Raw genomic sequence first — 15,154 nt, 5'->3', positions numbered from 1 at the left:
TAGGGACGGCTAGCGCAGATAGCCCTCGTGTAGCTTTGCGCGAAATTCAAAACAAACAAACAATAAAATTCACGATACCTAAAAGATAGTCTTGAGTAGACAATACACACGGCTAAAAAAACAAACTTGTGTACTTCGAGTATCGTGAATTTAATGAAACATATCGTGATTTGATGGGTAAACGGTAGCGTCTGGTGGTTAGGAAACATCGAGGTTACTCTGTAATACGTTATAGACCATCCATCCGTGACACAATGGCAGAAAAATGTAACGTAACATTGTGTGACTGTGTGATGGGTGAACCTAACTACTTCGTGTGTTTGATCAGTCTGTATTACTTGTTCTTATGTGATGTCTGTGTCATTTACACAAGATTCTTACATTGTACAGAACTCATTACTGAACCAAAGCGACAAAATACTAATGAAAGTTTTTCCTCAGTGCAGGATGTTTTTCAGATGGATTTCACCACTATTGGACCATTTCAACAGTTTCGAGGTTGATAAATCTTATATTATAACTATGGACCTAATTTCGTAAGACTATTACAGCATATTTAAAAAACTCATGACTTTTTTTAACACAGCTTGGTACACCTTCGGAATACTCACTTAAGAAATAGACGATATTTCTGTTTGTTTGTTTGTTTGTTATGGATTTCGCGCAAAGCTACACGATAGATATCTGCGGTAGCCGTTCCTAATTTAGCAGTGCAAGACTAGAGAGAAGGCAGCTAGTTATCACCACCCACCGCCAACTCTTGGGCTACTCTTTTACTAACGAATAGAGGAATTGACCGTCACATTATAATGCTCCCATGGCTGAAAGGGCGAGCACGTTTGGTGTGACGGGAATTCAAACCCTCGACCCTCAGATTGCGAGTCGAGCGCCCTAATCACCTGGCCATTCCGGGCCGACGATATTTCTCTTTACCTCTTAGAGAATTCATCTGCTCTTTATCTACCTTGAATCATTATTAGTTAACTAGTAAATGTTCAATACAGTTTATAGTCTTGATGACAGCTGCATTCTTGAAGTATGCTCCCCAAGTGGCACTTTCTGTGAGAATCTGGTTATACATTCTTCTCCTAAGCAAGATAATAAAGTAAGATAAAAATTACATAATTTGTTTTTCAACAGTGCAATTCTTTTTACAGCAACATAATTAATCTATGTTCTATATAAATTATTGAAAACTGAAGGGGCATTCAGTAGAGCGCTTACTTCCGCTACGCAGCGTTGATCATATTCGGCTCTCAAAAAATAAGAAAATGTGTCAGTATGTCCGTCGTTATCAACAGACACGGACCATTTTCGGCACAACAATGAGAAATAATAGTCTACATGTGTCCAGCAAGTTTCATGAAAATCCAATCATTTTGGACCGAGTTACAGAGCACAAATGGTGTGAAAAATCGGCCTCCATGTTAACAGATATGGATTTTTTAAAATTTTCGTGGCCTTGCTGTGACATTGACTATTGACCTTTACCCTCCAAAAATTAATCACTCCTAAGTTTGGGCACAGTAAAGATGTATACCAATTTTCGTCCAAATCCGTTCATTCGCTTTTGAAATCTTGCTTTCAAACAAACATACACACAGGGGTGAAAACATAACCTTCGTTACCTTCGTTGTCGAAGGTAATAAAAATTGTACGGGTATACCTATGTTTGGTGTTTAGAGAAAGTTTGGAGAAAGTTAATACAGCTGTTTATTCTGTACGTGCTTATGATTGCTTATTATATTTATGTTTCTCAGCGTTTTTCGATGGAAACTTTTTATAACAGAGGATAGTGTAAGATAAATACATATTTAAAGTTCGACTTCTGGGTTCAACTGTTTGCTTGCCACCATAACACTTGGCTTATATAACTCACAACACTTCGCTTCAACAATCGATTCGCTTGTTGCTCTAAGTAACGGAAGTTAAAAGGAATTTAGCTAATGTTTTTCTTTGCACTTATTGCTAGCACTGAACCCATTTGTATCATTTCACATTTCTATTACAATCATACTTTTTTTCTCAAAGGATCCGAGGGTCCATGGTTCGTGTCCCTTTACTGCAAAAAAATCGTATCTCGTTATTCAATTAAAGTAGCCCAAGAGTTGGCGGTGGGTAGTGTTTACTAGCTGCCTTCTCTCTATTATATCAGTTCAAATATAGAACGGTTAGTCTTTATGTAGCTTTGCTCGAATTTCCGAAAGAAATATATTTTTTGACAGTTTTTTTATTTGTTTCATAGTTCTCATTAAGATTTTCACAATGACGAGTTACTATATAACGTTCACACCAGAATAATGTATAACATTCACACCAGAAGCCATGCAGACAGGAAGAGGTTAAGTTAGGAGTAGGATGACATGTTTATGTAATAACCAGATATCTCATGCTTACTGTTGCGTTAAACGTTTAGAAAGTAGAATTTGAATTAAGAGAAAAATACCACAATAAAAATATATATATATACTCTAACATCTCTCTGTAAACCAAGCAACTCTAAAACTAATAACAAAATATTATTAACAAAAACAGTTGATGCTGGTCTAGAGGGTGCTCGTAATAAGGAAGACCTATGCTAATCTTACACTTTCAGCTAGATCTTTGAATGCATAGGGAAAATATTAATGGGTTTCATTTGATAAGTGCTTACAAGACAGTAAAACGCATAATGAGATTTCCATTTATATCTTAGTATATTTATTATATATAAATCTGTTTCTTCTTGTATTTACGTATTTAGTTTCCTTCTACTGTCTTTAGTTAACAGAGTTAAACAGAGGGTATAACAGCTATTCTTACAGATGATTTTATCAGTTATGTTGCTGGCTAGTTACTTCTGTTGCTTCGGCTGCTCAACTACTTTCGGAATTATGAACGTAATCAGTAGAAATGTATTTGGCTAATAAAACTCAAATATTAGAAACATTGACCCAAATATTTAAACAATAGTCTGAAAAAATGAAAAGGTCAACTTATGAAACAACTGGGATTTATGTGAACTGTTTGATACTTAAAATACTTTTAAGTGTCGTAAGAAGCAGTTCGTCACTATTAACAGACAACCAAATAGGGATGATACGTTGCATGTCAGGAATATTTGATTTACAATACCATCATGATGTTTAACTTGCTTACATTCAAAAGTTAATCATAACGATGAAACTTACTCTCCTAGCTGGATCGATGGTAAAACATATTTACTGAACTTGTCAGGAATATTTGATTTACAATACCATCATGATGTTTAACTTGCTTACATTCAAAAGTTAATCATAACGATGAAACTTACTCTCCTAGCTGGATCGATGGTAAAACATATTTACTGAACTCCAGAGATCATTACTGATTCAAAAGATGGAAAGGAAAATATAGAGAAAAATCCAAATTACCTCCCTTACCCCCAACTAAGGCCATGGTGAATCTTTCTTGCTAGTTTCAAGTGGGTGTACTCTCTAAAAGGGGCAGCAGGAGAGATAAAAAGGACTGCTAAAACACAATCACGAAATAATTTAAACTTACGTGAGCTATTGTGTGACGAATTGCTAAAATAATACTAAGTAAACGATTATTCAGTTCATAGAATATCATTTTCCAAATCTCGTATTATTTCTAACAGTACAGATGAATAAAAAATACCACACTTTGGTAACAGGAGTGGAATATTAATCACCTGTTTACTTTTAACAATCCTCTATATGTCTCCATATCACTTCCATCAACTGATACACGCTAAATATCACATCATAGCAACAGGTTGGTATATTGAATACCTACGGGTTTCATTTAAGAAAAATGTAAAGTAGCATTTCAACTCGAAAAGGGGGAGTGAAGTATGATGTATTTTGAATAATCATAAATTTTATTGTAATGTTATTTCATTCATACATTATCCCTAAATGTAGTGCTCTGCTAGCTAAGCCTAATAGCTGCCGTCTTATATGACTGAAATTAAACACCTGTTTTCTTTAAACAACGCTACATCTTCAGTCTTTGTGGCACATCCTACGATGCACGCCCGCAAGACGTCTTAGTAGGCTGAACAATGACGCACGCTAGACTGTATAATAAGTCTATTGGTCCTGCGGTTCCGTCTTCTCTAACAGTTTATTTGAAAATCGATAGAGTTGCAGCAGTCCGCTGAGAAGCGTAATCATGTTATTCTGCAGTTTAATTTATGAATTTTTTATCTATTGTAAGGTGTACATATTACTAATTTATATATGCAGGTTGTCACATAAAAACTTGGCGAATAAAGAAGGAAAAAACACTACGTCTTCAACGTTACAATTCTTTTCGAACTATGTTTTGTGACATTTTGTTTTTATGTATATTTCATAAGATGAATGTTTTTTATTTAATCTATTCATAGTTTATTTCATTTGTCCCCCAATCATTCAGCGGTAAGATCGAAGGCTTATAACGCTAAAACTCGGAGTTCGATTCTCCCACGATCGATACAGTGCACATAGCTCATTGTACAGCTTTGCGCCTAATCAACAAACAAACTTTAAACAAAAATAATAAAACTGTAACATCTGTTAAACAGTTTTGTATTTACATTATTTAATGTTTCTAAAGTGGTTCTGATTATAATATTTCTCCCTACAGTGCATATGCTGACCAGGACGATCCAAGGAACTTATATAAGCGAAGGTGGAGGGTTTGACTACGATCAGTCTTGGATTTGCGCAATGTAAATATATTGAATTGTTGAATAAAAGGTTACAAATTCAGTTATATGTTTAATGTCAAAAAATTAATTTGGATAATGTAATATTATAAAAGTTTTAAAAATAGTTAGACTTATTTATTAGAACACAGCATCCTGTGTTAAAATATAATTATTATCAAACGAGAGTTAGGTTGTGTTTAAGTGATTGATACTAATACTTGAAATGGTTTCCTTTAAATAACTTATAACAAATTATTTTTTTCATTCTAAATAATAATGCAATGATAATAACGAGTATGAGGATTTTATTTAAAATACACTCCACAGAAAGCACAACCCTTACGTAAACATTATATTTTACTAACTTCTTGCATTACTATGTAAATTATATGATCTGACTTCACATAAATCAGTATCATTATTATTACCTGGATCCTGTAGCATACTAACTTAATGTAGTACAAAATGTCTGTTATAATCTAGATATTGCAGGATACTGACTAAATCATTGTTGTAATAAGATACTGATTTCATGTACTGTACTACTATTGCTGGGGGACATATCCTTCTGGGAGTAACTGTTGTAACTTAAACATTATGTGATAATAACAGGTATGTTTATTGTAACCTATAGATATTATGTGATAATTACCTGTATGCCTTTTATGACCTGGATATTTAAGAATGATGGTATAGATAATATGAAGTGAACATTATAAGATACTGACTTACATAGCCGATGTAAACCGAATAGTAGATGATAATGGCTTGCAAAACTGTTGTAGACTGGACAAATGTGATAATGGCTTGCAAAACTGTTGTAGACTGGACAAATGTGATAATGGCTTGCAAAACTGTTGTAAACTGGACAAATGTGATAATGATCTGAAAAATTGTTGTAAACCGGACAAGTGTGATAATGACCTGGAAAACTGCTGTGAACTGGACAAATGCGATAGTGATCTGAAAATTGTTGTCAACTGGACAAATATGATAATGACCTGGAAAACTGTTGTAAACTGGACAAATGTGATAATGACCTGGAAACCTGTTGTAAACTGGACAAATGTGATAATGACCTGGAAAACTGTTGTAAACTGGACAAATGTGATAATGATCTGACAAATTGTTGTAAACCGGACAATGCGTGATACCGACCTGCAAAACTGTTGCAACCTGGAATTTATATGATTATGGAATACACACTTATCTTAACATTATAGGTTGAGATGGCTGTCAAAACTATCAGCAATTACCTGGTAAATTATATTCAAATAAACTCGATGAAACCCTAGCATTTTCGCCAGGTGGACCTCTTTTCTTTAGGGGTGAATTACACTTTGATCCTAATATTTTATGTATGGTTTTGAGTTTCGCGCAAAACAAAGCCGTCCCTAATTTAGCAGTGAAAGACTAAAGGGAAAGCAGCTAGTCATCACCACCCACCGCCAACTCTTGGGCTACTCTTTTACCAACGAATAGTGGGATTGACCGTGACATTATAATTCCCTCCACGACTGAAAGAGCGAGCATGTTTGGTGGGATGGGGTTTCGAACCCGCAACCCTCACATTGCGAGTCAAGCGCCCTAACCACCTGGCAATGCTGGGCAATATTTCTTTTTGTACTTCAGTGAATATGTTTCAGTTTTAATACTTCTTTCAAATAATGTTCTAACATAATAACATCTGAAATAAATACGATGACATGTGGTAGCCTTTCTTACTGGTATCAGCAAGCGGGTTACATCTTTGGCTCAGTTGGTAAGGTATTTTTTTCGGTGTATGATGGGTCAAGTGCTTATAACGGTTGTAATTCTGAAAATATGTGCGAAACTGATAAAATGTAGTAGAGCTAAATTATTTTGTTAAATAAGTAAAATGTTTGTTGTCTTTTTCCCCCCACGCTGAACTAGTATATTTAAGTGCTTATAAAAGTGCTTATAATTATGTTCCTCCGTTTACTATTCTTAAAAATTATTATATACGCATATCTATTCTAGAAAAATAAACTAATTTCATTCTGCCAATGTCATAATAAGGATTACGTAAATTGAAACATACATTCTTTTTTCATACCTACAGTTGCGTAAAGGTTCTATCTAAGCCAAACAAAATATTATTAATGCTAATTTCTGGTCCTGTCTAACCAGGTGTCATTTTATGTTCAGTTTATAAAAAGTTGCATGATCGAACATTACCAAGTGCCGTCTTGATTTAACTATCGCGATCGTTCGAATATTCTTTGATATCAATCATACAATATTGTAATATATTTTAGTAATGGAACAAGTTTTTAAATCGATTTCGAATATGCAAATCAGTAAATATCGTGACAGTCACATTCGATATAAAATCGCAGTGCAACAGATTTTACCCGAACTACATTTTGATATCGTAAGGTAGTTCGATGCAACTAAAAATTGATAGCTTTTGGAAAGGGTGTTTATCAGCCCTTCTTACGCAATATGTTTATACGCTCAGATCATAAAAATGTGTTCAAGTCGAGGATTTAGAATTTCCATGGTGAGAATATTTGTTGTATATATTGGCATTGTAGAACAACGGAATATGGATCAACTTGGGACGCCAGGACCGTTAAGAAAGAGACCTCAATCAAATCGTATCCGAGATGTGGCAAGCAAAGTGCAAAGTATTGTAACAGGTGAGAATCCATGAGCACTAAGATCAGTGGAGAAAATCGTCCACGTGCTTTAGGCAACAGAGAGCAACATAACCAAAAAGGATTTCCATCTGAAAACATAGATCTAGCCACACTTTGCTTACAAACAGTTGGAGAATGAAACGGTTAGTAACACTATTGCATACGAAGACGTAGAGGTCAAGTCGTATGACGCAGAGCTTATGGATTTCTGTGCGATCGGAATGTTGAAACGTACTCTGGGAAACCGTCGTTTTCGTAGATTGGATAGTGTATGGAAATACTGTAGGGAGGAGGTATGTTTTTTTAAAGTGAAGCACAAAGCACACAATGGGCTATCTGTGCTTTGCACAACACAGGTATCGAAACCCGATCTCTAGCATTGTAAGTTCGCAGACATACCACTGTGCCACTGGGGGGGGGGGAGGGAGGAGGAGGGGTGTACTTTGGACGTTATAGACTTATGATGGAGCATTTTGCAATGGATGTTGCTGCAGGGCTATTGTCAGGATGCACGGTTGTCAGATGTAGCATAAGCATACGTGGCGATTTGGAATGCAACTGCTTGCCGATGTTCCAAAATTGTTTTAATATAACCTATGCAACCCGCTATATCTTTTCTTTGAGAAGCGAATATCCAGCTAGCTCCTGAAAATTCCCTGGTGTTTCAGTTTTAAGCTTAATGGCTTGTAACGCTAAAATTCTGTTTCAAGCCCTGCGGAGGGAACAGCGCAGACAGCACATCGTGATGTTTTGTCTGTAAAGTAAAACAAAAGAAAAACTTCTGAAAAAGGAAGGTCTCCATTTTGAAAGGGCTCAGATTATCTGATTTGTTGTAGATCCTTCTACAAAAAAAAAATATAATGTGAATAGCTCCTATATAAGAGAGAAATATTACTTAATTTTTATATTATAAGTTTTACATTAGTTAGATAGTTAGATATTTCAGTTTTCAATAATAGATTATTTTCCAACATTTGGCATACTTGTCGCCACCCGTAGCATTCTTTGAATCTGGCAATACAGGCGAGTCCTACTAATTACAAGTCTCATAAATTAACCACAAAGTAGCACAGATTAAGCACAAAGTAATCACAAGGTACCACAAAGTAATCATAATTCACCACAAATTACCTCAAACTAAACAATAAACTAACTAAATAAGACACTATATATATATATAATTTGAACAAATACAATTTTATTGTCTTGCGTTGAATCACTTTACATAAGAAAACGTTTTAAAATTAGAATAAGAAAAGGTAACTTTATTACTTGTTTATACAACACAGGTAATGGAAATAAATAAAATAATATACTTATCGCTTAACATAAAATATTATAAAACACTTAACACAAGATACTGTAATAAAATGATAAATTAATCTTCGTTGTAATGATCGATTTTAAATATTTTTGTAAATGAAACTACAATGTAGTTATAATTGAGAATATCTGACCTTATTGTAGTGTTTTTGTAGTACTGTGTTGTTGCTTTTTAGCCATTGTGTGGTACTTTGAGGTAATTGGTAGGACTGATATAGTCGGCAAATGAAGATTCTGCTTAAAATAGAAACTTATTATACCATTGAAGGTTCAAAACTACAGGTCTAGGTTACTTATTTAATGTACGTCTGTTATCAAAGTATTTAAAAAAAACACACACCATAGTTTATGAATTAAGAGTTGGGGATCAAGAGTTTATAGTTGGTTTGAGTCAACATTTTTTTCACCAAACTCAACCAAGTTTATATGAGTAAAAGATAAAAGTTATAAACTTACTGAACGTCTGAACTAAATCATTTTTTTTTGCTTAACACACCATACATCAAGGTTATAAACTAAAGCTTTTTTTACTTAACGCACCATAAATAAAGGTTATAAGGTCTCAACTAAAGCTTTATTAACTTAACGCACTTTAGATCAACGTTATGAGCTTAGCCAAGGCCTGAACGAAGGATTTGTGGGTAGAGTGAATATAATTGAAAAGTTAAGGTTGTGAGTTAAATGAACATCAGAATCGATAGCATTTGTTTGATGCTATAGAGTAATTATTTCGTTCAAAGAAGCATAAACTGTTTGGTGAAGGAAAGGCGACTGAAAAACTTCTTTATTTTTTCAGATGTTATTATGCTTTTCAGTAAAAAGGTCAACAAATGCTAATGTCAAGCGAATAGTTTTGTCTGTTCCTTTGTTTACAGCCCTGCATTCTTTGAAACCAAAACTCTGACAAATATGTCTATATATTATATCTATTTTCAACTGTAGAGCCATTTATTCAATGACGGCTTGAGCTATAATCTCGAATTGCAAGACAATCTGTCAAGCCATTTTGGAGATATTCCACTATTATTTAGAACAGCAACTTTTGGAACTTTCTGTGTTTATATCTGAAATTTTGTTGTTTTCAGCGATATCAAATTACAAACAAATGCAGCTGCAGTGTGTCGACATCTGAAAAAAAGTATTATTTAAAATTTCTGTAAGAGAAAGAGAAATATGTGATCAACGTTCCGACCAAACAACCAAGATCTGAGAAAGCTTGTTACATGCGGTTCTGGACATTACCATCAGTCACTTTCATACAGAGGCATGAATCTTGTCACTAGCTACTCATTCAACAAGAAATAAACAAGATAGCTGCGCCGGCCAATATATCCGTCATTTTTCTTACGTAAATAAGAGAAATCTCGAAGAAAAGGGATCTTCTACCTCGAAGTTCAATCTTCTCTTCTCCATCCTCGTTTCCTAGCTCTTTCAGATGGCAAGCTTTTATGTCTAACATTTGTTCTGAAGTGTGCTCGTCTTCGCACTTTATCACAAGCGATCACTTACTAGTCCAAGACGTAACTAGGCCGCCTGAGACGAACAATAACACCAGTGTTGTCGTTTCGATCTTGGCTTGTAGACTGGGGTAAACTTAAAACTAGTATCGCCGTTTCGATCTTGGTTTCTAAACTGCTAAAGTACTAAAATACAAGTGCCATCGTTTCGATTTTGGTTTTTAGACTGAGATAAGGTACAATATTACTACCACCGTTTCGATCTTGGCTAGAAGACTGAGATAAACTATAATATCAGGTCTGTCATTTCAGTCTTGGTTAGAAGACAAATAAACTACAATATTAGTGTCGCCGTTTCGATCTTGGCTTGTTGACTGGGGTAAACTACAATATCAGTGCAGCCGTTTCGATCTTGGCTTGTTGAATGAAGTAAACTACAATACCACTGCTGGCGTTCCGATCTTGGCTTGTTGACAAAAGTAAACTACAATATCAGTGTCGCCATTTCGATCTTGGTTTTAATAAATTGAGATAAACAACAATACCAGTTTTGCCATTTTGTTTTGTCTGGTAAAGAATATTTAGTCCATGAGTGGTAAAAGATTGTTCGGTAGTTTCCACAAGATGTTACTCTAATTGAAGTAACACCATAAGAAGGTTTAGCAAAGTGATTGTTTCATTGTTCAGTTGTTATTCTGATAGAAAACAAACACAAGAATATTTTTCCCTGAAGCTGATGGTTTCTATAGCTTGAATAGGATATCTTGATATTTTGGATGAGTCTTCTTGTAACTTAGAACAATTGAGTGAATAATTACTCAATCTTCAGAACAGAAAACGGATCAGAACTTACCAATTTAAGCTATTGCGTTATCATCCTCACATGTCTGGACGGTTATTTTAGCGGCTTCTAGGACACCGCTGACCCTTTATACTGCAATATACTGGTCCTTTACTCTCTAATAAAGAAAAACTATTAATGTTATTTCGGTGGTTTTCATTTCAATACTTTTTAGCTAGATTACTATATTAATGCTCTAAATGTACGGGATATTTTCTGAAGCACTATGTATTTAGGACTGTAAACGTATCACTCATGATTTACTCTACTTAAAATCAAAGAGATTTGCTCATTCTTTTCCTAACCAACCGTTCCAAGTTTGTCTGTACCCAACAGGTATAGAAAAGCAACAATTACTGTAGTTTACATAATTATGATGTTCTCAAACTCTGTTGTCATAGGAAAGGAAATCTCAGGTGATGAGAGACATCAAATATTCCGGTAGTTTCTCCTCGACGATATAATAATAATACTAGTTAGTTTCTCCTCGACGATATAATAATAATATTAGTTAGTTTCTCCTCGACGATATAATAATAATACTAGTTAGTTTCTCCTCGACGATATAATAATAATACTAGTTAGTTTCTCCTCGACGATATAACGATAATACTAGTTAGTTTCTCCTCGACGATATAATAATAATACTAGTTAGTTTCTCCTCGACGATATAATAATAATACTAGTTAGTTTCTCCTCGACGATATGATAATAATACTAGTTAGTTTCTCCTCGAAGATATAATAATAATACTAGTTAGTTTCTCCTCGACGATATAATAATAATAATACTAGTTAGTTTCTCCTCGAAAATATAATAATACTAGTTAGTTTCTCCTCGACGATATGATAATAATACTAGTTAGTTTCTCCTCGAAGATATAATAATAATACTAGTTAGTTTCTCCTCGACGATATAATAATAATAATACTAGTTAGTTTCTCCTCGACGATATAATAATACTAGTTAGTTTCTCCTCGACAATATAATATTACTAGTTAGTTTCTCCTCGACGATGTAATAATAATACTAGTTAGTTTCTCCTTGACAATATTATCCGGGCAATATTATTAGGGCACTCGACTCGCAATCTGAGGTTCGCGGGTTCGGATCCCCATCCCACCAAACATGCTCGCCCTTTCAGCCGTGGGGGCATTATAACGTGACGGTAAATCCCACTATTCGTTGGTAAAAGAGTAGCTCAAGAGTTGGCGGTGGGTGGTGATGACTAGCTGCCTTCCCTCTAATCTTACACTGCTAAATTAGGGACGGCTAGCGCAGATAGCCCTCGTGTAGCTTTGCGCGAAATTCAAAACAAACAAACATGATGACATGATAATAATAATAATAATAGTTATACAAATTACTCTCACGGACAGTAAGTTCCAGCAGTTCCACACATCCTTCGATCACCAGTAGTTCTAGGCAAACCTTATCTTAAGATCTGTAAATTAACATTCTCACTTATGAAATGAAACATTTCATTTTGAATAATATTAATCATGAAGGAAGCAATGAAGCTACAATACCTCATCAGAAAACAGTTAAACCAGTACAGAGGTGATGAACTGTCCCTTACACTTAAACCAGTACAGAGGTGATGAACTGTGTACTAACTTGCATGGGTGTTAGTTATCTTTCTCAATCTCCTCCTCTGTGTTTAGTTATAATGTTGAAATCATCATCAAGTACTCATGCGTTGAGAAGTGGGTATAATACATGTGTGAAATAACTTAAACGAATAAGTGTTTCTTCTTTTTATATTCTCTTATAACACAGGCCTGCGAATTTAAACTTCGTAAAAGTTGTTTTGATTTTAACAACAGATTCTCCATAATTCAGCTAAGAATATTTCAAAAATAATATTCATTTTTTTACAAGTCGGAAGAAAAAAACTCTTACAATGATCGAAATATTATTTCGATTACCGATAAGACTCTCACGTCGCGATTGGTCTAGAGAAAGCTATAGCCAGTGGTTGTCAGTATTATAGGCATAACAAAAGGTTACCCGATTTCAATGAAAATGATTCGCTTATGTTAAAGTACATATGACATTCTGTGAAAAATCTGTACGCGATGGAGAAAAATGGATATCAGTTTCGGATTCAGCGTACAGGAATTACTGTGTGTAGGACAATAAAACCATCACAGGCCTGTGTAATCAAAACCTTTTTGCCCAAATTGCCTATAAATAATTTGACATTAAAGTAAAAAGATAGGGTATAGGAAGTTATAACCTCAGTGAAAGAGGTTGAAGTAATGTAAATTTCCATTAAATCAGTTAATCTCTAGGTTACACTGTACTGATTTGTTAAATGAATTGCTTAATTCATCGTTTCTTGTCAATCCATTTGTGGAGTTATTCTGCCCTTGTCAATTCATTTTCAGGGGTAATTGTGCCTTGTAGGTAATTTTTTCTTTTGTTAATATCTGTAAAAATTGTCTGTTCATTAACTGGATTTCATTCATGCCTAATGCAAAAACAAATAAAATAACTTGTCCTTTCTTGGTTGAGATTTTACAATACCTTAGTTTACAACACTATTAAAATTCTGCGTTCTCCCTCTAAAACACTAATACTGTGATTAATAGACTTCTTATTACTGAATTACTAGCACTACAGTGTAAGGAGATTATCTGTTTGAAGAGAGACGTGAAGTAAAATTAGTCGTTGTTTTTTAGCTGTAGAGAGAGAGAGAAACAAAACCTAAAATAATGATTTTTTTTTATTCGCGTAAAGCAAGTGATATTAATATATAGAAATACACTCTACAAATCCAAATTGATTTTATGTTTCTAACAATAACTAGAGAATAGAAATAAATATAACCCATATTTCTATGTAATAAGACAAACAAGTTAAACAACTTTATTTTCTCTTTTAGTGCATAATTCAGTCTTAAATGTTGCCCTATGTAAACATTATATTGTACAGTTGAGTTGCAATGCATATTGGATCTATTTAGGTTCTTGTTTACTGGAGAGTTAGGCTTTGATAGGAAATACTTTGGGTTATTTTTACTTTTTACTTTTGAGCTTCACGTAAGTTTAGACAGATTATATTACAAATTTACAGAAATTTTACCCTAGTGAACTTACATCCTTGTCTGTAGGTGTAGCCTTCCATCGCTACAAAGAAGGCATGTGGCTATCGCCAGATTGAAGACTCCCGCCAACATGGGTCGTACATCTCACGAGGTCCGATTCTTCATTTTGGTTCTGACACCCAGCAAAGAGGTAAGGCCAAAGAATTTGTCCTTTCGATAACGAAGAGTCCAGGAGGAATGATTAAATATTAGAAGCAAGCAAATATTTTATCCTACCAAATATTTCCGTTCTAGTTCTGTGGTTATTATTCTTAACACCCCAGGCAGTTAGTATTAGGAGTAAGTATAACGTTATTCTTTGTAGCATGTAAAACAACCTGTTTTAGGATATATATAACTTGTTTATAGGTAGAAAATGTTGCTCAACTACAAAAGTTTAAAAATCATGATATTAATACACAACATTACTGTCTCCAAAGCGTAAGGTTCGCACTCTCTTTGCTGTTTTATGGTGAAATAAATCAGGTGTTTCATTCCAGTTTGTCTTAGGAATTATTAACGTGTTATTTCCAAGTGGGATGAACTAAACCCATAGTTTGGCCAGCGTAGGTTTCGGTTTCGGTTAGTTTTAAATCTATAAAGTAAGCTAACAATACAAAATAATATACATAAATGTAAAGATTCATAAACAAATATCAATAACTATATTAAAGATAATTGTAAGCGCTTTAACCAATAACATTAATGAAATTACCTATAATTATCAAGAAAAATTGGGGCAGGTCATTGCTTAAAAGATTTACAAAAACCAGTTGCTTGCTCGTAACATACCCATTGCTTAAACATAAACGAAACCCGAATACACCTATATGTGTTCATGTATTTCCAGTGCTGCACATCTAGGAACTAAAATAGATGAAATTCAAAAAAAAAAAAAAACACAAATATCAATTAAAGGAACAAGAGCCTCCTTTGTGAAGAATTATACTGATCAATGATTCCATAGTTATGTTAACTACTCAGAGATAAATACTAGAGTAACTGAAATACTTTGAAAGTTCGTGTTTCACAAGAAGTTTACACACATATATATTTTGTTAAACAAGACCGATGTCTGTAGGTTTACTTTCTTCTTAGAATTCTTCT

The 15,154-nt window shown here is 34.2% G+C and overlaps 1 protein-coding gene across 1 annotated transcript in view; it reads left to right on the top strand.

Moving 5' to 3' along the window:
• The window catches only part of LOC106457425 (sodium bicarbonate transporter-like protein 11), a gene marked incomplete at its 5' end in the record, with an annotated part of 173,963 nt that overhangs the window by 116,009 nt on the left and 42,800 nt on the right, over positions 1-15,154 (top strand). Inside the window, 2 exons of the mRNA XM_022383355.1 lie at positions 4,612-4,696; positions 14,075-14,215. Of these exons, the coding sequence (XP_022239063.1) occupies positions 4,612-4,696; positions 14,075-14,215 (226 nt within the window). The remainder of the gene's footprint in view (positions 1-4,611; positions 4,697-14,074; positions 14,216-15,154) is intronic.

Source organism: Limulus polyphemus, unplaced genomic scaffold (genome assembly GCF_000517525.1).
Source record: "Limulus polyphemus unplaced genomic scaffold, Limulus_polyphemus-2.1.2 Scaffold329, whole genome shotgun sequence".
NCBI classification, from domain to species: Eukaryota; Metazoa; Arthropoda; class Merostomata; order Xiphosura; family Limulidae; genus Limulus; species Limulus polyphemus.
Note: the sequence above shows the minus strand (reverse complement) of the source record. Positions and strands in the feature narration are given on the sequence as shown.